The sequence below is a fragment of the Coptis chinensis genome, chromosome 8 (genome assembly GCF_015680905.1).
Source record: "Coptis chinensis isolate HL-2020 chromosome 8, ASM1568090v1, whole genome shotgun sequence".
NCBI lineage: Eukaryota > Viridiplantae > Streptophyta > Magnoliopsida > Ranunculales > Ranunculaceae > Coptis > Coptis chinensis.
Genome location: NC_141463.1, coordinates 72,911,745 through 72,933,556, shown reverse-complemented (window position 1 = coordinate 72,933,556; position 21,812 = coordinate 72,911,745). Strand labels below are relative to the sequence as shown.

At 36.5% G+C, this 21,812-nt stretch overlaps 3 protein-coding genes across 5 annotated transcripts; 2 read left to right on the top strand and 1 right to left on the bottom strand.

The window, feature by feature from the left end:
• Nucleotides 1-934: 934 nt before the first annotated feature.
• On the top strand, nucleotides 935-4,251 carry LOC147482875 (Iron-sulfur cluster biosynthesis family protein). Of its 2 annotated transcripts, none has more exons than XM_086580500.1 (4): nucleotides 935-1,153; nucleotides 1,791-2,064; nucleotides 3,334-3,451; nucleotides 3,830-4,251. In XM_086580500.1, exons 2-4 carry the CDS (start codon nucleotides 1,875-1,877, stop codon nucleotides 3,936-3,938), a joined length of 417 nt encoding a protein of 138 aa, XP_086436626.1. In that variant the 5' UTR covers nucleotides 935-1,153; nucleotides 1,791-1,874; the 3' UTR covers nucleotides 3,939-4,251. The 2 variants fall into 2 exon arrangements, with proteins under 2 accessions (XP_086436626.1, XP_086436627.1); XM_086580501.1 differs by lacking the exon at nucleotides 935-1,153 and adding an exon at nucleotides 1,298-1,419.
• Nucleotides 4,252-7,406: 3,155 nt separating this feature from the next.
• LOC147482874 (transcription factor TGA9-like) lies at nucleotides 7,407-13,876 on the top strand. 2 transcript variants are annotated; one of them, XM_086575447.1, is made up of 13 exons: nucleotides 7,407-7,837; nucleotides 7,935-8,114; nucleotides 8,266-8,357; nucleotides 8,708-8,784; nucleotides 9,150-9,395; nucleotides 9,997-10,041; nucleotides 10,151-10,210; nucleotides 10,308-10,385; nucleotides 10,468-10,513; nucleotides 11,088-11,359; nucleotides 11,469-11,708; nucleotides 13,074-13,216; nucleotides 13,614-13,876. In XM_086575447.1, the coding sequence occupies exons 2-13, from the start codon at nucleotides 7,996-7,998 to the stop codon at nucleotides 13,699-13,701; spliced, it is 1,506 nt and encodes a 501-aa protein (XP_086431573.1). In that variant the 5' UTR covers nucleotides 7,407-7,837; nucleotides 7,935-7,995; the 3' UTR covers nucleotides 13,702-13,876. The 2 variants fall into 2 exon arrangements, with proteins under 2 accessions (XP_086431573.1, XP_086431572.1); XM_086575446.1 differs by having other exon boundaries at nucleotides 7,567-7,837; nucleotides 7,940-8,114.
• Nucleotides 13,877-15,248: 1,372 nt separating this feature from the next.
• Nucleotides 15,249-20,830, bottom strand: LOC147482873 (uncharacterized). Its single transcript, XM_086580100.1, has 2 exons — nucleotides 20,174-20,830; nucleotides 15,249-15,638 (listed from the first exon to the last, which is right to left on the bottom strand). The coding sequence occupies exons 1-2, from the start codon at nucleotides 20,709-20,711 to the stop codon at nucleotides 15,379-15,381; spliced, it is 798 nt and encodes a 265-aa protein (XP_086436226.1). The 5' UTR covers nucleotides 20,712-20,830; the 3' UTR covers nucleotides 15,249-15,378.
• Nucleotides 20,831-21,812: the final 982 nt, after the last annotated feature.

Below are 21,812 nucleotides of genomic sequence, written 5' to 3'. Positions count from 1 at the left end.
CCGACCCATCAAGCCGCCTGACCTGCACCGTGTCAAAAGCCGTTGACCAGTACAATTTTAAGACTATAACTTTAATATTTTTGTATTTTGTTTATATTTTATTTTAACTTTTGTAGGAATTTGAGAAATATGAATACAAACTTATGAGTTCAACATCAATTTCACATATTCAAGTTTGAACATTGGGCAAATATTAAAAGTTCAAATTCAACTTTCGAATTTTGGAGAAGATGAATCATTCATTCTTGTATTAATTTCGAATTATTTTAGTTTATATTTTATTATTTTGTACCATAGATCATTGCCCCCATATTTATTTTATTATATATGTTATGAAAAATAATAAATTTACAAATAGTAAATCACGAGAAAAAAGTTTCAAATTTACAGATATAGTTTTAGGTTCAAATTAAAGTTTTTTTTTTTTTTTTTTTTTTTTATTTATTTATTTATTTATTTTTATTGATTGATTTCATTTTTTTCTCTATGGTGTGAATTGGAAATATATTACTTGCAGAATTAGAAATTTTTTTTTGTGAACTTGGTTAAAATGATAATTTCCACCCGACCCGGATTACCCACCCAAAACCCGTCCCGTAAGCTGACCCAACAGGGTGGGTGATAGTACTAAAACATGACACTTCAACCCGCCCCGCCGGGGACCATTGGATTTGTACCCCCTAGACCCGTTCCAACCCGACCCATCACTATTTGACCCGCGGTTGACCTGCCCGCCCCGTATTACACCCTATAAGCATGTACAAAACTAATCATAAATATTACTAAAATACCATCTTATTAGTTCGGTGGAGGGCAAATCAGAAACTAAATTAATATCGAGAAAAAACCAAATTACCAAAACCCAATCCATTTTTGCTGGGTTTAGTTTGGATCGGTTGTGGGTTTTGACAGCCCTAGCTCTAGATGGAGTTTCAATGCAATGTAGCGGTCGTATTGAGAGCGAGTGTTCTCCAAAGTAAGGCAGTAGAAAGACGTGTTACAAGGGCATTTTCGTCACATAAAAAAGAAAGGCAATAAAGTGATGAAAATTCAAACCGCCATACTATTGTTTCCCTATTAATATAATATAATATAATATATATTTCTCCTCCCGCCATTCATAAAGAAAAAAGTAGTACAATCAGATCCTCAGGTACTATATATTTCTCTCGATTTGTTTAAATTTGAAATAATAATACTTGTAACTTTATTCAATTTTTTAATCATTCCACCTGTTTGTAGTTTGGATAGTTGGATTAATATTTGTTTGACGAAATGAATGGTAGTAATTGGTCTAAGTTCTAAGAGAACATGTAATAGTACATTTGGTCGTATGTACTTGGCCATGGCAGTATATATATCTAGGGTTTATTACTCTGAATTGAAATCCTCATTTTTTGAAGGGAATTTGATGTTAGGGTGGGGATCTGTTATTTCAGATGTAACTTAGCTAGTTTCTTTTACTGTTTTGCTTCACCTTTTTCTTTCTTTCTTCTCGAATTTATCAAAAAACTTATTCTTTGTTTTCGCATAATAATATAATCTTCCTACTCTTACCCCAAAATAAGAAAAAAACACATATTTTTTTAATTATGTTGCATAGTTTCTTTTAGATTTTTAAAGTCTCCTTAATTACTCTCATAAAAAAGGGTTTGTTATGGGGCTGAGCATGCATTAGTGTTTGGGTTAAGGGTTTTGTGTATGCTCTTTTCAGTTGTGACCATCAATACCCTACTAGTACTGTTTTTTTCCATTACATTGTATAGTTTATTATCCTCTGCTGTTTGAAGGTTTTCCAACTGGGTTGCTGCGGATTTTCTTGCAAAACATACTAGTTGTATTCGTTGGTTTCGGCCTGTTTGGACGGGAAAGAGATGGCGTCCTCATTTTTAGCAGCAGCGGCGGAGAGGACAGGCTCCGCTGTAAGACGGCAAGCTTTGAGTCTAACAGATTCAGCGGCTACTAGAATACGTCACCTGCTACAACAGCGCCAACGTCAGTTTCTCAAGCTTGGTGTCAAGGCTCGTGGGTGCAACGGCTTATCCTACACTCTCAATTATGCAGGTTTAGATTTTGCCCTCACTTGGTCTTGTACTGTCATATGCATATTGTTATTATTTTATTGTTTCTCTTATCTGATCTAGTTCTGTTGTGTGGTGAACTTAGAGACAAAACCCTTGATTTTATATTAGTTTTACATATTTTGGCATGTACTCCAAGGTATTGAATTTGGAGGTGGGCAATTCTTTGACTTCTTTTTTACTCCATCGATTCAGTATTTATTTGTGGTCCATGTGACTAAAACTTCATAATTTGGATTCTACGTTTATTTTGACTCATTTTGGATGCATAAGTGGCTTGTCGATTGTTCATCACTGGCAATTTATTATCCAGTTTTGTCAAGTCTCTAGTGCTTGACATTTCATGCAAAAGTGTGTGGTCTCCCTTACACAACAATTTGTTTTCAGTATTGAATGCCTGTTGGTCTTTCAATTATTACAATAAACTATTTACTTTGGCTCAGCTTGTTTTCTGTTTTTTTGGTATCCCTGGTTTTTGTTTTGCACTCGGTAGCTTCATAGTTTCTTTGTTTACGAGGAATGGGAAGTTCACATTGATCCAATTTCATCTCAAAAAGTTGGATTCTATGAGAAGTCAACGGTAGGATTAGTAAATGAGTCGAGCACTCGAGTAGGCTTTGGCTAGGTTCATTTTCCCCATGCTTAAGCTCGGGAAGTGTTACAAACTTACTATATAAAACGAGCTTAAAATTATGTTAAGGCTCATAGCTCACTTAGAAAAAACTAACCGAGCCTGAGCATACTGCTGTTTGCCTAGGCCTGGCTCAAATACTATTTCACAGTAGCAAACTAACCAAGCTACTTGTACTTGCCTCATCCTTGACTAGTTTCTGGTTTGCTTGATTTTGCTTGTATTGTAATATGAGCTGAACCTGGACATATTCTAAGGCTCGTCTGAGAAATGGGCTGAGCTTGATCATAGATAAACACTACTCGCTTGACTAGAATACTAGCCATATCCAATGGTGCGCGCCCCCCTCTTTGCAAAGTAATACTGTATGCGCATTTGTGCTCTTATCTTGAAGTGTGTATTCGTCTTATAAATGAGCTACTAACTTTATGTATATGGACTTCCATATACACTGTACGTGCTAAAAAGTAGAAACATATATTGTTTTGTACATAATTCTCTCATAAATTGACATTTAGATCTTAAATTACATCTTCTGTTTTGAACTACTAAGCAAATGGAAATCTGACACATCATCTATTTAACTGTCTCCTAGTGACTACATACTCTCAAATTTTGCAGATGAAAAAGGAAAGTTTGACGAAGTGGTTGAGGACAAGGGTGTGAAGATACTGATTGATCCAAAAGCTCTTATGCATGTTATAGGAACAAAGATGGATTTTGTTGATGACACCCTTAGGTAGGCGATTTGCTACCGCACCTGGAAATTTTGTTTTGCGTGGTTGATGTGGGTGCCATATATTTGGATGTTACATGCGGACATAATAAGACTTCCAAATTGCTATACCTGGATATTTGGATCGTTAGTCACTCAGCTGGCACTTTGTCAATCTATCTGACCTTTTTAGCTTAATGCCTCCTTATTGCTGTTTATTACATGCTGTTATCTTTTCTAAATGTTTCCAAATGTGCTTAATGTTCTCTGTTGAATGTCAAAGGGTGTCTCAATTTTGTAGATCCCATCTATACTTGTGTCATTCCTTCAGTCCATGGTTTCTTCCCCTGACTTGCTCTTTTAGTTGTTTCATTTGTTTTGCTAAAACTCTCTGTGTTGCAGGTCTGAGTTTGTATTTATCAATCCAAACTCCAAAGGACAGTGTGGTTGTGGAGAATCCTTTATGACAACAAATAGTGCCGGAGCTGCTAAGCCTAGTGGAAGTAAATAGGATGTGAAGAACCTGAGATTGAGCTCGCGAGAATCTCCTCTCTCTGGATATAAACAATCCCAGTTCCAGAAATTACCAAGAAGGATGAGCGTTGCTGAGGGAGTTTTTGGAAGTACCAACTACCAACATCAGAACTGCCTTTCGCTTTTGTTGGGAAATCTTTTGGTAACATAATTTGTAAGACCTATATTTTCTCTCTACTGTTTATAGATATATTTATGATATTCATACAGATTGGTTGCAAGTATGAATTCTTTTGTATACTTTTAACAATGGAAAGAGGAGAAATTGAACACAAATATATTCAATGCTATAGTCTCTAGATCCCATGTCATTATGCTTGACTAACTGTTGATCAAAAAGTTAATACATATTGAACACATAAATATAGTCATATGTATTTGTATAAGTATGTGGACATTTGTTTTTACACTGTCTTCCTAGTTTTGGTCTAGTCCACTCCTGGTATGAGTTCTGGATTCGGCGCAATCCTTCCACACCATTCCAGTTCAATTCTTTTTTCCAAGTCCTGCCCGAGGTTCAATGGAATGGGAGGGAATGTTCATTGAACAAGGTCATTTCAGAATTAGCGCCCATCAAAGAGTTGAATCAGTTGGCCTGCAACAGCAAGAGCCAATTCAGCAAGGTCTTTTTAGATAGTGTAGTCAACTTCAAAACAGAATATAAAATGGGCAATGACTCAATGAGCAACTTATTTCTTGCATGTGGTACGCAAGTCTTATTTAGCTTGTCGTATTATTTATAACTTTTCTAGAATACCCATGCTAATATGCTATGAAGGTGAAAAAGTCGTTCTTTTTTTTTGATAGGAAAAAAGTAGTTCTTCTTAGTATCATTAGCATTCAGACTTAAAAGGCAATTTACATAATTTGAAGCTCAACTTAAGTTGATTCTTCACTGACATATATATGATCATATATGGTTCGGGCGGTCTATCTATCTTTGTATAAGGCCAGGGACATATTGTTCATGATTTCTAATTGCTGCATGTAAATTCAGGCTTCTCCTTTTGGCGATAATATCAAGGACCATATCTGAATCAAGTTTTCTATAATATATAGACAACATAATAGATTTCTGGAACAGTAGGTTTCAGCTCATTCTTCTCTCAATAGACAAACCAATGAGTTAAATCTAGTTTAAACATAAATGATGCATGATTTGATCTTGACCAATGAGCTGATCGGGATACAATATGATTTGTGGTAACGTTAATAGGTAACTAAATTTTCTGGCATAAGAAGATTTAAGGAACTTGCAGTATCAGAATCTTTGAACTCTATTTTAAAAAGAGTATGTCCTGAACTGAGTCAGCTGCATCAAGCTACTTGCAATTATCTGATAAACTATGGGGACAAATGGAGATTGGCATTAACCCATCCTAGAACATTATTTCCATTAAACATTTATCTTTTCGAGTTTTTTTGTTTCTTTGCTTGGCCAATAAGCTAAAAGGAATAATTGGTTGAAATCGTATATCATATACATTTGACCTACTAAGGTAGTGGATGAGTTTAACATGAAACAAGAGTAGATGAGTTTAGCATAAATGTTATACCCATCTGCTAATGAGCTTGCCTATTTTAAATATTTGAAATTAAAGTCCGATCTATTTGGTCTATTTGAAAAAGAAAAAAAAACAGTTGCAGGGCAAATTTTCGACCACATTTTGATATATTTGGTGCGATGTGGGCAAATAATCCCAAAATGAATATGAAAAGAGTGTCAAAACTATTTGTTTAGCTCTCATGCATGTCCAGTTGTTCTTATATTCATGTATATTTGGACTAAACTACATGTATTTTTTTTTAAAAAAAAAATCTTATATATAACACCGTTATTTGGTCTAACACTAACCTTTTTTTTTTCGACAACCACCACCCTGATCTAACACTCTAACTGCATGTATAGTTTTTGTTAGTCAAAACTGTTTCCCCATACCTAATGAGGGAATAGTACCCCTAATAAGAGACATGGGCGTCCATGTTTGAATAGCTATACCCTAAACAAATTTCTATATTTAGAAAGGAATCTTTGTGTAGTGTCAAGTTTTTCTTCGAATTTTGTTTTTCTTAATTTTATTTTCTGGTAAAGAGATGTGGCATCGTTCCATGACTTGTAGAGTTTTAGGTATTGACAAGGATATATGGAATGGATGTTGACCCATCAACAAAGGGATAACACCAAACAAATCCATTTGAAGGACAGGATTAAATATATAAGTGGGTTTGCTTGTGGATGATTATTGTAATGTTTTTGGTTGAGAGATATGAACTAAAACTGAAAAAAGAATTGTTTTTGGCTAAGGCTCTTAGTTGTCAAAGTGAAAGTAAACTCAATCACTCTTCCTTGTGGAGTATAAAGAAGGTAGACAAATCTTTCATTTGCTTTTCCCCTTGTGTTCCTCAGTTCCTCTAAGGGTGGAGTTCGAGCTTCTTTGGTGCAAATAAAAATTAAATCACACTCCTCCACCTGATGAGTACAAAAGATGGCATTCGGTCTTTTGAGAACTGGGCCTCATTTGGGCTCGGTGAAAATCTCTATTTGTTTTTTTCTATGCTTTGGTTTAACTTAAATCCTAGGTTTACAACTCCATTACTTGAACTTTAAAGTTCAAAACAAGCAAAGGACACACAATCTAAAAGAAACAAGTACGAAATTCACAGCTTCAGCTAATCACTTTTTAAACAATAATTTAGAGATGTTTGAGGTCGTTTGGGTTCAAAAACTGTTTTTTGATTTCAGCATTGCCAAATGTCCCCCACCCAAGTCAGGTATGTAAATTTGTTGGATGCTAGTAAGATTGAAAATACTTACTCATATTTTTGCATGGTGCACTCAACTCTCAAGCCAGTACGATTTACATCTCAATTTGCTGGGCATGTAGATGGACCCTTCCAAAAAACATAAGACACAATGTCCAAGTTCAGTGATTCATTCGGTGATCTTTTCAAGTACAAACATTTGCTTATTGATCCTGGACTTCGTCTGGATATACCAAAACAGTGGACCACACATTATACACTCATATATTTCTATATGCTCAATGCACTCAAATGTGTGCTACATGCATGAGACTTGAGAGTGATGTATTTAGCTGAATTCATTCAAATGTGTGCTACATGCATGGGGGTGATATAGTCAAGGGACTTGAACTTTTAAAACCAATTTCCTAAGATTTTTTTGTTTGCATTTTGCACTATTGAGTCAGAATGGTGAGGTATGAAACTAATTATATAACTTCCAGGGAGGCATGCCTAATATGCCATCTTAAATCTCAAATAGGGAGACTTAAGTTTTTTTTTGGACTTTGTCCCCTACTGAATGTTGAATTTATTTACTTATTTATTTTCTTCTCAGTGAAGTACTTGGAATATAGACTGTCTGAAATATATCAGAATTCAGAAGAGGCTATATAACAACAAGAACCAATGAGAAAGACCAGTTGGTTATAAAGAGTGGAGTAAGAGTCAGTGATTCCAGTGGATTCTTTGTTAATGGCCCCACCATTTATTTTTCTATTATTTTTCTTTTCAGAACCCCACATCTTTTGGACAAATTTACAAGGACAAGATCTTATCGTACCATAAATGAGTTTCAAAATTCTGTGCATATTTACTACTAGAGAGGGTGTTTTAGATAAAAAGAAAGCACCCCACAAAGTCCACAACAAAATAATCAAGTTTGAAGAATTATATGGTGCAAGTGTGATATATAAAAGAGAGGAAAAAAACCACTAGACCCCAGTGTAGTTATTCACCTATTCATGAAAAGAAAGCTATGATCTTTTGCTTCTCTCTGTGTCTCTCTTTCTGTTGAGTTTTTATGGTTTTTCATTAAAAGAGGACTTGCCTGAGGTTTCCACAAAAATACCAAAGGTACTGTCCTAGGCCCCTAGTAGTACTCTGGGTGGAAATTTTGATGTTTCAACTTATAAAACTGTTTCTCTCTTTACTCTAACTTCATTCCTTCCAGTGCAGAACAAAGAAGAGAAGAAGTTGGGCATGGTCTGAACTTTCAAGGGAACCTTTACTGCATGGAGAGTCATAGAGTTGGAGTAATTGGTTTAACAGATTCAGTTTCTTCAAGTCAATATATATCCCCATATGCAATGTTACATGGAGGGTTCACCACATCTCCTGCTACCAATTTCATGTACTGTTTGTTCTGTTTTTGTTCTGTTTTTGGTGTTCTTCTTCTCTACCCTTTCTTCACAAAAATCATTTCTTTGAAGTAGTTTCTTTCTTCTTGATCATGGACTTTTTGTACTAATATGACTAGTGGCTTTTGTTTATCTGATGATCAGTAATCAACAAGGAGTTGGCTTCGATTTTGGCGAGCTAGAAGAAGCAATTGTGCTACAAGGAGTTGCAATTGGAAATGATGAAGCCAAGAAAAGTAAGTACTCACTATCCTATCTCTTTCTATGATGTTTACTTAGCTAAGCACAACAAACTCCAAAAAGAAGAGAGAGAGAGAGAGTAGCAACAGGTTGGAAAATGAGCACACAAGACTCAAGGTGGCTTTGCCTTTTCCAACACAGTAATCATACTCACACAGAGAAACTTGAATGGTGTGAGGTATCAAACATGGAAACCTGACCTTTCAAGCAATTATTTTTACTGACTCTTAACCACAGAAAAAGGGAATAAATTCTTCCTATTGTTAAATGAGAAAAAAGAAAGAAAAATCTTCTAAGTCATTATGTTTTCTGATCTTCTGAGATTTTGCTTTTGTGATTCTTGCAGCTTTTTACTCTACCAGACCAGCTGCAACTCTGGAAATGTTCCCCTCTTGGCCAATAAGATTTCAGCCAACTCCAAGAGTACGTTCTCTACCCTTTGACCATTTCTTGTGTATGAACTTTTTTCTGTTTGCATAGTGAACCTGCATAAAAAGTTAACAACTGAACAGTTTGCCATAATATCTGAACTTTCTCCTGTTCAATGTGGTGTCCATATGCTTTGAGATTATTCCTGAATACTTATTTGAATTCTGGATTTTTAACTAAGCTTGAGAGATGAAAAGTTTTATTAGGTGCTTTGACTGTTACTTGGATGATTCTTGAATACTGATGATCTTTTGGCTGGGTTAAGAAGCAGAAAGTTAGAAAAAGACTTGGTGCTTTTGATGGCTGTGGAATGATTCTCTTATATGCCCATTTTGAAACAATGCGTTGTTTTTGTTCAGGAAAGTTCAAAGTCAGCAGAAGGGAGTACTGATTCAGGATCTGCTCAGAATAGTCTATCTTACAAAGCTGATACTCAATTAGAACCAGAATCACCTCTCAGTAAAAAGGCATCAATACAGAATCTTGACCAGAAACAGCAGCAACAGCAACAGCAACTAGTAGAGATGGCAAGTGATACTTCAAGAGCAACAGCAGGACCACTAGTGCAGCAGAATCAACAACAACAGCCCAAAACACTTGAAAAGGTTCTTAACTCATAAACACTCTTTATCCAATCCTTACTCTCTCTAAAAATCCCAACAACTCAGGAAAAAAAGGTATCTTACTGTTACTGACTTTAAAGTAAAACAAAATGAAGACACTGTTCGTTCAGCTTTCTCAATTATTTTCTGATCAAGTTCTGACATTTTGAAACAGTTTTCATAAACCAAATTCCAAGAAGGTAAGAGTCCATAGAATAATATTCTTTAACAAGTACTAGAAACGAAAATATAAGAGCATTTATGTCTTTTATTACTTAGCCCCACTTCTTTTTAGCTCTCTAATCAATCATATGTGATGAAATTATACAAAACTCATTAAATGCTAAACTTTTTTTTATCCAAACATAAGTGCCCACGTACGTAAGAGACATAATAGAGTACTGTTACCAACTTCCATGACAATTTTTTTTAGCACCTATTTCTTATCAGATTTTAACGACCACCCCATCAAGCCTTCTAAAAACTTGCCTTGGATTCGTTTCAGTTTTTTAATGCATATATATTTTTTTACCGGAAGTAAGAAGCTGTATGACACTTTGACTATCTATATATATAAAACCATTTTTTATCTTAAATGCTGCAGAGAAAGAGTGCTGGTTCAACTTCAGATAAACAACTTGATGCAAAGGTCTGCTTTCTCTTTCATATTATTATATATTATTTTTATGGATTCAATGAACCATTTGTCAAGTTGGAAAGACTCTTATTTTTGTTTGTTTGTGAACTGTTTGTTTCAGACATTGAGACGTTTAGCTCAGAATAGAGAAGCAGCAAGGAAGAGTCGCTTGAGAAAAAAGGTGGGTCATATTCAGCAGCATGTTCTTATCAGAAAATAATAGATATAGGCTAAAGTTTGGATACTTCTTTTGTTTATGTTTTGTGCTTTGCATGCAGGCTTATGTGCAGCAGCTAGAATCTAGTAGAATAAAGCTTACTCAGTTAGAACAAGATCTTCAAAGAGCAAGATCGCAGGTTGAGAAAATGAAATTATTCTTTTATTGTGTTTTAACAACTAATAATGCTTTTGTTCATCGAAATTTGGTGGTTTTTCTAGGGATTATTTTTAGCTGGAGGTGGTGGAGGAGCAAATCTCAGCTCAGGTAGAATTATACCAAGTTACTATTTAGTAGGCATGTTTAAAATGTATCATTGTAAAAAAACTAAATTTTGGAATGACATATTTACGTTGGAGCATTTTAAATCTTTAATATTTGGTGAAAATGGGTGAAACAAACTAATAGCTAGTTCTATGGGTTCAGAAGCAATTTATAAGTTAAGCATTTTTGTTTGCCTATTTTCACCATGCCATTAGAGAACTTAGAGAGGAATGTTTGTTGTATAAGGAACGTACGTAGTGAATTAAGCCATTCCAACATTGTGTGAAAAATGATGATTAGATTTTCACAAATATATATGAATCAAGCTTACATTCTCTACTTGGTCCTAGAGGAATGCAAACAGAATATGATATTTATCTACACGATGTAGTTATAACTTTTAATAATTGAAAATTTTCTCATGTTACATATCGTACTCAATAATCAGAGCCCACCTGAACATCTGTACAACTTATTGGTTGAGTTCTCTTGGATTGTGTTGCAATCCAAATATCAACGAAAAGTTTAAATAACTGGTCTTTTTAGTGTTACACTAATTATTGTTGCTGTTTTACAGATGCTGCCATCTTTGACATGGAATACACAAGGTGGTTAGAAGATGATCATAGGCACATGTCAGAGCTCCGGACTGCATTGCAAGCCCACCTATCTGATGGTGATCTAAGAATGATAACAGATGGATATCTTTCTCACTATGATGAGATCTTCCGGCTCAAGGGAGTTGCTGCCAAATCTGATGTTTTCCACCTCATCACCGGAATGTGGACTACTCCTGCTGAACGTTGTTTCCTCTGGATGGGCGGATTTCGTCCCTCTGAACTCATAAAGGTTTGAAATCTGGTTTGCTTTCTTTATCCTCACTAACAGATGTTAACTCTTAGAAGCACAAATGGTTGGTTTTCTCTTCTTATTACTTATTTCAAATGTGTATTATCAGATATTGATGCCTCAACTAGACCCATTGACGGAGCAGCAACTGATGGGCATTTGTAACCTACAACAATCATCAAACCAGGCAGAGGAAGCTCTCTCCCAAGGCCTTGAGCAGCTCCATCAATCTTTGGCAGACACCATCTCCAGTGGGTCTCTCAACGATGGGGCCAATGTAGACGATTATATGGGTCAAATGGCTATTTCTCTAGGCAAGCTCTCCAATCTGGAAGGTTTCGTGCACCAGGTATGATCGTGATCTCACCCGTGGACTAGGGTCGATATATCTATTATCGAAGTTAACATTGCGAATTCTATTTAAGATGTTTTTCAGTGTAGCATGCCTCATATACCTAAATGGTTCACATTTACCATAAACAATAGGATACATATAATTAATGCTTCCTAAAAAATAAAAACAAGAAACTCATACCGAATGACATTGTCCTAATAAGATATTGTCAGAATTTGCTTATGGTATCAGTATGCTAATTAGGGGTATGGGTCCTAAGATGGAAGAGGAGAGCTGTCTTTTTTGCTGACATAAACAATATGGCCATGTTATTTTACATCATCTACAAATTATAGCCGAACAACATATACAGTTTTGACGCAGGATATCCCTGGTCATTAAGAAGTCAATTGCTCTTGCTATTTAAGTTCACGGTCCTATAGGGGGCGTGCCAAGTGCATATGAAATGATAATTTTCTTAAGTACAGCGTGATGTTAAGTGAATTCACTATTATAGTACTTAAGTAATCAGATAAGCCTGTGACTTTCTTAGATTGTCTACTACAAAACAAAATGGTTCACATTTCCAACGGGTTTAAATATCCTTTTCATGTACCACTTGTTTCGGTAGGGTACACCATTACTACTCTAGCTTGTACCGGATTGTGAAAACGTCCATGAATTTTTGTTTTCACATTAGAGGACCGCTTAAACCAAACATCAAGATAATAGAGCTTCATCAGGTCCATTTGGTGGCCAGGCTGTCAACTTATTTACTGGATTGTGACACGTGGCATATCTGGGGATGGTCTTCAAACTTATATGTCAGGTTGTGACAGCAATCTTAGGGTCGGTACAGAATATCATGCTATGTTATTACATCTGTTGTCTTCATTGTTGACATTGACCTTATGATATTGAAAGAAGAGGGCAAGAAGGAATATTTGGTTTGCCCAAGCCATCACTCTTACAAAACATTATATGATAGCCCCTCTCCAAATATTAAGTGTTCTAACTCCAAACTTACTTTTCAATCAAAAAATGGTGAGAAAGTGATAACTAATATTTCATTGCCACCTTTTTGAAATAGAAAGTCTAGCTAGACCCATCAAAACTTAAAAAAAATTAATAAACTAAATTATGATTTGAATAATATATGTATGCTCTTAGGTGTATGATTGGAAGAATACAAGTTCCACAAAAGGACAAGTTATTGGGTTTACTTTTTTTAATGGTCTGGGCCATCTCCCCTTGTATTAGGGCCCATTGGTGATGGTTGTTGTGGATTTGTTTAAATTTTTTTCTTTCTCTATAGGAAATTCATATGATTTTTTTTCTTCATGTTGGTTTCTAATTATTTCTTTGTTTTCATTTGCGTAGGCTGATAATTTACGACAACAAACCCTTCATCAATTGCGACGAATATTGACCGTTCGACAGGCAGCACGATGTTTTTTGGCTATTGGAGAGTACTATAACCGGTTACGAGCACTCAGTTCCTTGTGGGCATCTCGACCACGAGAGTAAGATCTATACCTGATTTGCACCTTTGTTCATACTTAAGTTAACTTTGGATAGAAAAATTCTAGTTAGAAATTGGATCAATACATTTTCGATTTCCCAAGTGACCTGTAAGGATACATATAAAATTGGCCTCAGAAATGTTGGCCCCTCTGATTACATGGAACCAAGGTTAAAAGATATGCTTATCTTCAGTGCATATTGTGGTTGTTTATGACTTAATGGGCCAAAACCGGAAGCAAGTATATTTATCCAATTTAGTTTTGTTTCGGCTGTTATTTTGCATAATGTTTTCCCTCAACCCTCTACATATGCCAACCCATTAAGAAGCTCACGGAAGTTCAGTTTATTCCCTGGCGTTCAGTAAAGTACTTGATTCGTTACTTATTTTTCTGGCAGGAACATGATCAGTGACGACAACTCATGCCAAACAACCACGGATTTACAAATGGTTCAACATTCACACAACCATTTCTCCAACTATTGATCAAGATCTGATGAAGTACAAGCTGCAATCAAGTTAAATTATATTTGCCATTCTATTTCCTGACCATCTGATAGTTCTAAGTTATTGAAAGGGGGAGAAAGAAATATAGAGAAAGCTAGAGATGTAATCATGTAAATGTAAATCAATGAAAATGTCATTTTCTTTAGAAGAAAAATGAAAATATCCGTGTAGCTTAGTTGGTTCATTAAAAAACATATTATCCTAATCCAAATAATGGTTTTATCTAAAAGTGTGACAATAAGTACAAGGCAGGAAGCCAAGGACAAATACACGAACAGAAGGTGCTCTTCAAGGCAAAAGACAAACCTAGAAAACAAAAGAAAGATAAGGTGGTGGTGTTTGTTGGTTTTTGCAGCATTTAATTATAGTTGAGTTTGTTCAAAACTCAAATGCAGTTGAGACAGCGCGAAATCCAGGAAAGGAACAAGGAAAATGGGATTTGCGTTCACTTTAATTTTTGATAGAAAGACACCAACTAGATGAATAAAATAATGGAAGGTTGCTCTTAATAAATGCATGTTGTGCGGATGGGCTGAAATCATCTTTTCTAAAATGGATATGGATGTCACCACACGAGCAAGACAATCCAAGAGGATTTGTTGTTGGATCTATTACTAAAAGAATACATATGAATTCCTTTTGCTGCATTCATTTGAATAAGTCTACAATGAAATGGTTCAGTACTCAAATTTGTTAAATAAATATATTAGGTGGGCGAACAGATTAAGCTCTTGCCTTCAAGTGAGCTTATTACATTCAAGATGGTAATTAGACAGCCTCCGATGTTGACTTAGATGCATACCTGAATATATGTTGCGCAAGATAATGTGTATTGCTACTAATCTGGAAAGAGGCAAAAGAATGAAGAACAACAAAGTCCAAAGAACCTACTGTCTGCACACATGTATCTGTGGCATAAGTCCAAAGAAACTTAGACGCATAACTCATTCCAACATAAGATTTCTTCATGTGAAATTTGAGAACTTCCAATTGCTTTCAGCTTTAATAATGAAGCATTTTTAAATTTTAATTTGACCAAAATCATATATGACTGGATCAGTATGATAATAAGATAGTATTCGCTATTTGGTTTAAATGTTTAATAGCCCTTTTGTTTGAATCTTAAATAATAATTCATAATCGTATTGGAGGATGTTTTGCCGTCATTAGAAATTCACCCTGACAATAGCAAAAACCTAAGAAGGAAGAGAAAGCCAACAGATATTGTCCTCAGAGAAAGAGACACTGTGTTAGTTTTCAAAGATGCACCGAGTTGGATCCATCTTTCGTCAGTTCACAAATCTTGACTAAACAACGAAAGTAACTTTCAAATCTAGACTACTACAGTTTTAGGTTAATTGAATAATGCTTTGTGTGAAGATAAGTCCAGGATATTCAACATTCAGGTTCTTGATCAACATTTACTCACATTGGAGAAGCGTCAATAGACGCGTTCCCTTATCATTGTTTGTTGCATCACTAACAACTAGTTTTCACTCTTCGTGTGTCCTACCTGCAAGAATATCAGAAGAACCTGACCATCGCACATTCATGAAATTTTAAATAAGAAACCAATGTCATCATCAAAGTTTAAGAAGGGAAAATTTACAGATTGAAACTAAAACTGTTTTAATCATGTGATCATAGTTTCAAATGCTAGTAGGTTTTGTTTTGTGACCTTTTAGGCCGCAGTCTTTCAGAAGCCTCAGTTAGAATTACTGAGCTTACATCCATTTCTTCATTTGTTTTTGAAGACAACCGGTGTTTTGACCACTCTTCTAAATTTTTGCAATGGAGAGCATTCATTCTAATACAAGGCCTACGTCCTCGGATCATCTCCTCAGCATTTTTCCAATCTTCTGCCACACCCAGTGCGACTAAGAGTGCACACGCCACTGCAACACTTCTACCATGGCCTGCACAATCAGTTAGCCATCATTAGCATGCTTCAAATGAAATAACACTCCTTTTGACCACTTAATTTGGGGAACTTCACAAGCTAGCTAAATGCCAAACTAGAAAACACTATGCATCAGCTGAATGTAAACTGAAATGAAGTATAATGATGACCATATAAGATTTACATAATCAGGAAGTTTTTTCTAAAAAGCAAGCTTCAATATTCTATACGTGGTAGTCTATTTGAAGCAAGGATATTGCTACACTTGATTCTAGGCTCATCTAATCTCTTACTCTTAGGTGAAGTGAGACACATCTCTTAAACTAGTCCTGTTCTCCCACCAGCACCATTTCAGAGATTTCTTAAACTAATCAATAATTCAAAGAAACAAATCAGAGACTCCTTAGCCTTCTAAAGAAGTTGAACTGGTTTACAAATTACTATAAAGGACTGACTTTTAATATCTTTGACTAAGATAGGGCAGTACTGGGGTGCATTGCTATGACAGGGAAGGAGAGGGTGATGAAATGGCACAATGCACAATGTGACTGTGACTAAGAGGAAGGCTGTGATACCGAGACATTAATCTAAAGGAGTGTACTACAGCATTCATTATGTGTTGGCAGGATTAAACTGGGGTTCTCCCTACCTAAGATAGTTTTTGCAAGAATGTGCATGTATATATACTACGTGATCAGACCCGAGAGGAGACGTCTCATCTCTTCAATAATGGCAGTCTTTCTACAAAATATGTTACAAAGTGCTTTCTAATAGGATTCTTGGGGGTACCTCTGATGGAAATAAAATGCCTTGTTGGCAGATGACAAGTTTTAGACACTCCTCTGAGCAGAATTTCTCCTCTGAAAATGAAAAGATATGGGGTGCTATGCAAGGTAGACAGCTAGACATACCAAAGCCGTATGGCCATGTGCATTGTTGAATCCTTGGATACTTGATGAGGAGGATGGGCTTCGGAGAGAGATACATAAAGTAAATAAACACATGCACAACTTCAGTATTACTGGTAGGGTCTTCCAAGTCCTAATGATTATTTAAGAAATCAGAGGGGGGCACGTCAGGCTGACCTTTTCTTTTGCAAGTAAATTTTATTGATTAGGATGAAAATGGGATACAATTGTGAGAGAAAGTCTCACTAACAGGGTGCAAGTGTGCAACCGTTAGACACTGGAGGACCATACACCTCCCAAGTCCTACTTTAATACAATTACGCCCCTATGGCGACCCAACTACAAGCTCCTGACTAACTGCATTCCAAATGTTAGACAAGAGTTCCCAATATTCTACTCAAACGCTAACAAATATGACATCGCTAGTGATACATTCAATCTTTTTTGTGTTTGGTCTGTGCTTTTTTTTTGGAATATATTTGAGGTTATGGAAGACCTCTACTTGCATTAAATTCTTAAGTATATTGTTTCATGTTTGTCCTCCTCAACAATAGACATTAGAGTTGAAGACAGAAGAGGTACAAAATATTTCGTTACACGATCAATTGCTAAAGAGGCAAGGTGATGTGCAGCTCTATTTGTTTCATGTTTGTCCACTTGCATTAAATTCTTAAGTATATTGTTTCATGTTTGTCCTCCTCAACAATAGACATTAGAGTTGAAGACAGAAGAGGTACAAAATATTTTGTTACATGATCAATTGCTAAAGAGGCAAGGTGATGTGCAGCTCTATTCGTTTCCTTGTACACATGGGTAAACCTTACACTAACAAACTGCTTAAGTAGCTCATTGATAGCAGCTTGCATGTTAGCACATTGCCAAGGGGTTCTTTCTTGGTTCTTCAGTATCCTTACTGCTCTTAGAGCATTCCCAATGCAAGTCACTATGAGGGGAAATTGAGAGTTTTCACCTTTAAATACCAAAAAACCCTTGCCCAATGCAAGGGTGACAAAGTTGGTGACTTGTAACTAAGTCACAACCCTTACTGCTCTTAGAGCATTCCCAATCCCGTCTCGCATGTTTTTTCGATTTTTTTTTAACTTCAGACGGGATGTTTCATTCCGTCCGGCGCGTTTTTTCGATTTTTACATTCAGACGGAATCAAACATCCTGTCCGAGATTTGAAGTCACCTCTGCATTGGGCACCCTCACCTTGTTTTTCACCAAAACGGTAGCAAAGAAGGGAAATTGAGCCTACGTGGAGGTGAAAAACACTGACTTGCATTGGGAATGCTCTTAGGGAGTTTGATGTTACTTCCACCTTCGAAATCTTCACCTCTAACATCCCTTTAAGCCATTAAGAATTGCTTTAAATTCTTGAAATGATCTTAGCTCTCCCGCTTCAGTGTATGCAAGTAACACTATTCCTTGAGCAACTCGAATGATTCCTCCATATACACAGTACTAGTTTTGTATTCAACTGTTATACTCAGTCTCTCCAGTAAAGCCTTAAGCTGGATAGAGTCCTTCACTATGGTCAATTGACATTGTAAGTAGACTCCCACATCACTGAGCAGTCTATTTTTTACTGTCATCCAGTCTTGAGTAGTCTTCCTAAACCTCCTATAGTTCCTCTTCCTCCAAATACTGTATAGCTCCCCACTGCAGAGACATAAACTTTGTATACTTCTACTTCCATACTAATCTTCTGACAATGCCTCATAAGTTGATTCCGTTCCCTATCGGCATTAGAAGCTTGAGCAGGTAATCCTAAATGTTGCTTAATACTATTCCATAGTGCTTTGCTGTATAGGCACTCAAAGAAGAGATACATTGAGTTAGTTAATCTACATGATCATCTTTATGGTCCCGCTTCATGATACGCTGATTATTGTCCAAATCAAGCCCTGGTTGGTGTTCAATCCTTTCTGTTATTTGCATGTCTTTCCCCAAAGAGTTTTCAAGGCTTGCTCTTCCCAAACCAGATGATATCCCCAAGTTGTCCGCTAATGGCATGACCATGAATTTGATCCAATCACGAAACTCGTCAGTGTTTAGGCAATTGTACATTCTATTCGCATTTTACCAACATTTCTTTTATTAAGGTTTTCATTCTGCAACCTCTGAGGGTGATCATCCAACACGGTATTGTCAATTGAGCCATCTCCTGCCCCTGCAGTACCACTACTAGATAGCTCAGCATCACTTCTCGTGACATGTCACCAAGAACAGCACCACCACATAGGGGGATGCGTCAGGCTGACCCTATATAATGTAGATTAACAATTGGCGGAAGCAACAATTAATTAAAATCCACACTTTATAGAAAATATTCAAGAACCCTAAAGGTTGTTCTTTTATTTCTAATCTCTCATAAACTCTTAAACATCAACTCTCCCCCTAAACTGAATTACAAGCCCTTATTTATACCTAGGGTTTTCTCTGCTAACCAAAGAAAATTACTAATATGACCTTAGCAACAAATAATTAAAATAAAACAAAACAATTAAAATAAAGGGGGCGCCTATTGCATGCACCCATGGGCTTGACCTAGACTACTATGTCCACATCACTATATCTCCGTTCTAATACAATATTTTGATAGAAGCTGTAAACAAGTTGGTGACTAAGGCAGTTGACTTAGGCTACAACAGAGATTTCAGACCTGCTCCTAATAGACCCAAAATGGTCATTCCTCTGATTGCACATGATACACTCCTTTTGATTAATGTCTTAGTATCACAGCCTTCGGCGGCAAAATCTGCCCTTATGATTTTGAGACAATATCTAGATTAGGAGCTAAAATGACTAAAACTTCTCTTTCCAAGGTTGGTAAAGTGGATCGCCTCAGTTTGTGGATAGCCTCAACGACTTGCCCATGGCATGGGCTTGCTGTACTGGCAGTCTTCCATGCAGGTACTTCAGGCTACCATTAGGGTTGTCACAGAAGTTCAAAACAGTTTGTGGTTGAAGAAGAGAAGGTCTTTCCAAAGGAGTGAGAATCAAAGTGTATCTTCTAGTCTGTCCACTTACATGTGTCTTTACTAGCCATTTTGGTTAGTCTGCTGGATATCAATGAGCAAATTTTGCATGAACCTATCATATGGGTGCATGTTAACTGTAACTCCACTTTCGGGAGATCGAGTAATATGTGAGTAACCTGAAAGGGACATTAAAATTGTTTTCACCCACTCTGAGAAATCTAGTATTTAGACTCCTGACAATACATATGTTGATAAAAATCCTCTAAGAGTATAACAAACAACAATATGTGGTTTAACAAACAACAATTACTACAACAACACTAGGAATAACATTATTACTAAGAACAATAACAACAATAGAAATATGTGGTAACTAGCAAGAAAACCAAAAATAAGATTCGCCAACATAACTAGACATTTTCAATAAAATTACTCCAACAGGAGTCATGGAATCAAGATATTGCACAAGGCCATTACAGTCGAATTATGTCTTTAATATCAACAACAGGATGTCTACTTTTCTTTGGTAAAGCAATAACACAGGTAGTCAAAATCATATAGTATAGAACGATTACAAACACTAACTCATAAGCAAATATATAAAAAAGTAAAAAAACAGCATAATTCAGAATCTTAAAGAGATAGGCTCTAGTGCTTACCAAAAGCACAATGCACGAACACCGGGCTTTTCTGAGCTCTCTTTCTACAAGCCCAACGAACAGCCGATTCAATCTGAGCTGGCTGAGGTGCTCTAGTATCCCAAGTCGGAACATTGAAATAAGCATTCTTCAAGAAAGCCACATTTCTGGGCAGCTCACAGGTACAATCAATAATAGCAGGGTCACCTGGTGGTAATTTATCCAAAGAAGAAGGCCATCCTCCAACATAAACACCCTCACATATCTCACTATAAGGTGGCTCTCTACTTAATAATCTTCGTAAAGTCACGAAAACTCGAACGAATAACAAATATGGTCCGAATATAATGAGTGACCACAGTGGGAAACTACCGTCCGAGCTCTTGCCTAATAATAGTGGTAGATTAATAGACGGGTGTGAGGCGATTGAGACTAAGAATGAAACTAATGATGCATGTAATATGGGGATTGAGAACATGGATAGAATTGTTTTTCTAAGGTAAATGAATATTAATAACAAGCTGGTTGCCTTCAAACCAATTAATATCGATATTCCCATATTTCTTTTTTCTTCTCAACTCCAATTCCTAATTCCAACTTCTGTAATCTGTATTGGGCAGTTGGGCTAAACACTTGGATGGGACTAACCACAGCCATGGGCTTGGAATGTATTATAGTAGTTTTGGATAGGGAACTCAATTAGAGGGGGTGTCAACTGTCCAGACTCAAGGTGGCCTCACCGATATATATCTCACTCTCTCATACTTTTTTTTTTTTTTTTTTTTTTTTTTTTTCGATAATACCTTATATATATATATCATCAAACTTAAACCGATACCGGCAAAACATTGTAGTTCGGGGGAGGCATGACACACTTGTTTGGTAGTAGTATGCCCATTTTGCCAACAAGTGTGCCTCTCCATTGTCTTTTACGCTAACCCACTTAAAATTACAAAAGATAAAGAAGAGCTTAATCTAAGCACATAGTTTCTCGGACTCTCATCTTTGCCAAGCACAATCTTGCCTATTAAGAGCCTTGATACTTGCTATCTGATCTCCCTCTACCAAAAGCTCATCCATCCCGAATTTAGTGCTAATGCTTGACCTCAAACCGCCACCATCTCGGCTTCCTCTGGCGATCGGCTTGGTACCTTCTAGTGCCCGGCTCCACTATCATCCCTTCACTTTGTTCCAAGCAATTGCTCCTGCTGGCCTTTCCAGGTTGTTGCACGAAAAGAGGCATCAAACCTAATATTAATACACTCATTAGGTATAACAAAGAACTTTGAATCAAAGTCAAGGTTAGCATCGGGAGATCATGAGCGGTTAAAGCTCGTTCTCAAGTTGGCATGCGGCTAAGCTTGGTTACAACACTTCTTCTTATTATCCTTTCCCTGTTAGGTTTGTCTATGCTCGAACTTGGCTTCATTTTACGGCTTTCCGGATGTTATCTGAAGATAGCATGCTTGTACCCGACTTGGGATTCTTGTCGCTTCTTCTTCTGACTCCATCTTAGGAACTTATAAATCCAATCTCTGACCCCATTCCTTCCATGAACCTCCATTCTCAGGCCCAGTTCTGATGTGAACCACAGGGCCCTAGACCACTCACATTCAAAGAATAGATGGGTGTCATTTTCCAAGATAGTTTCACATAGAGG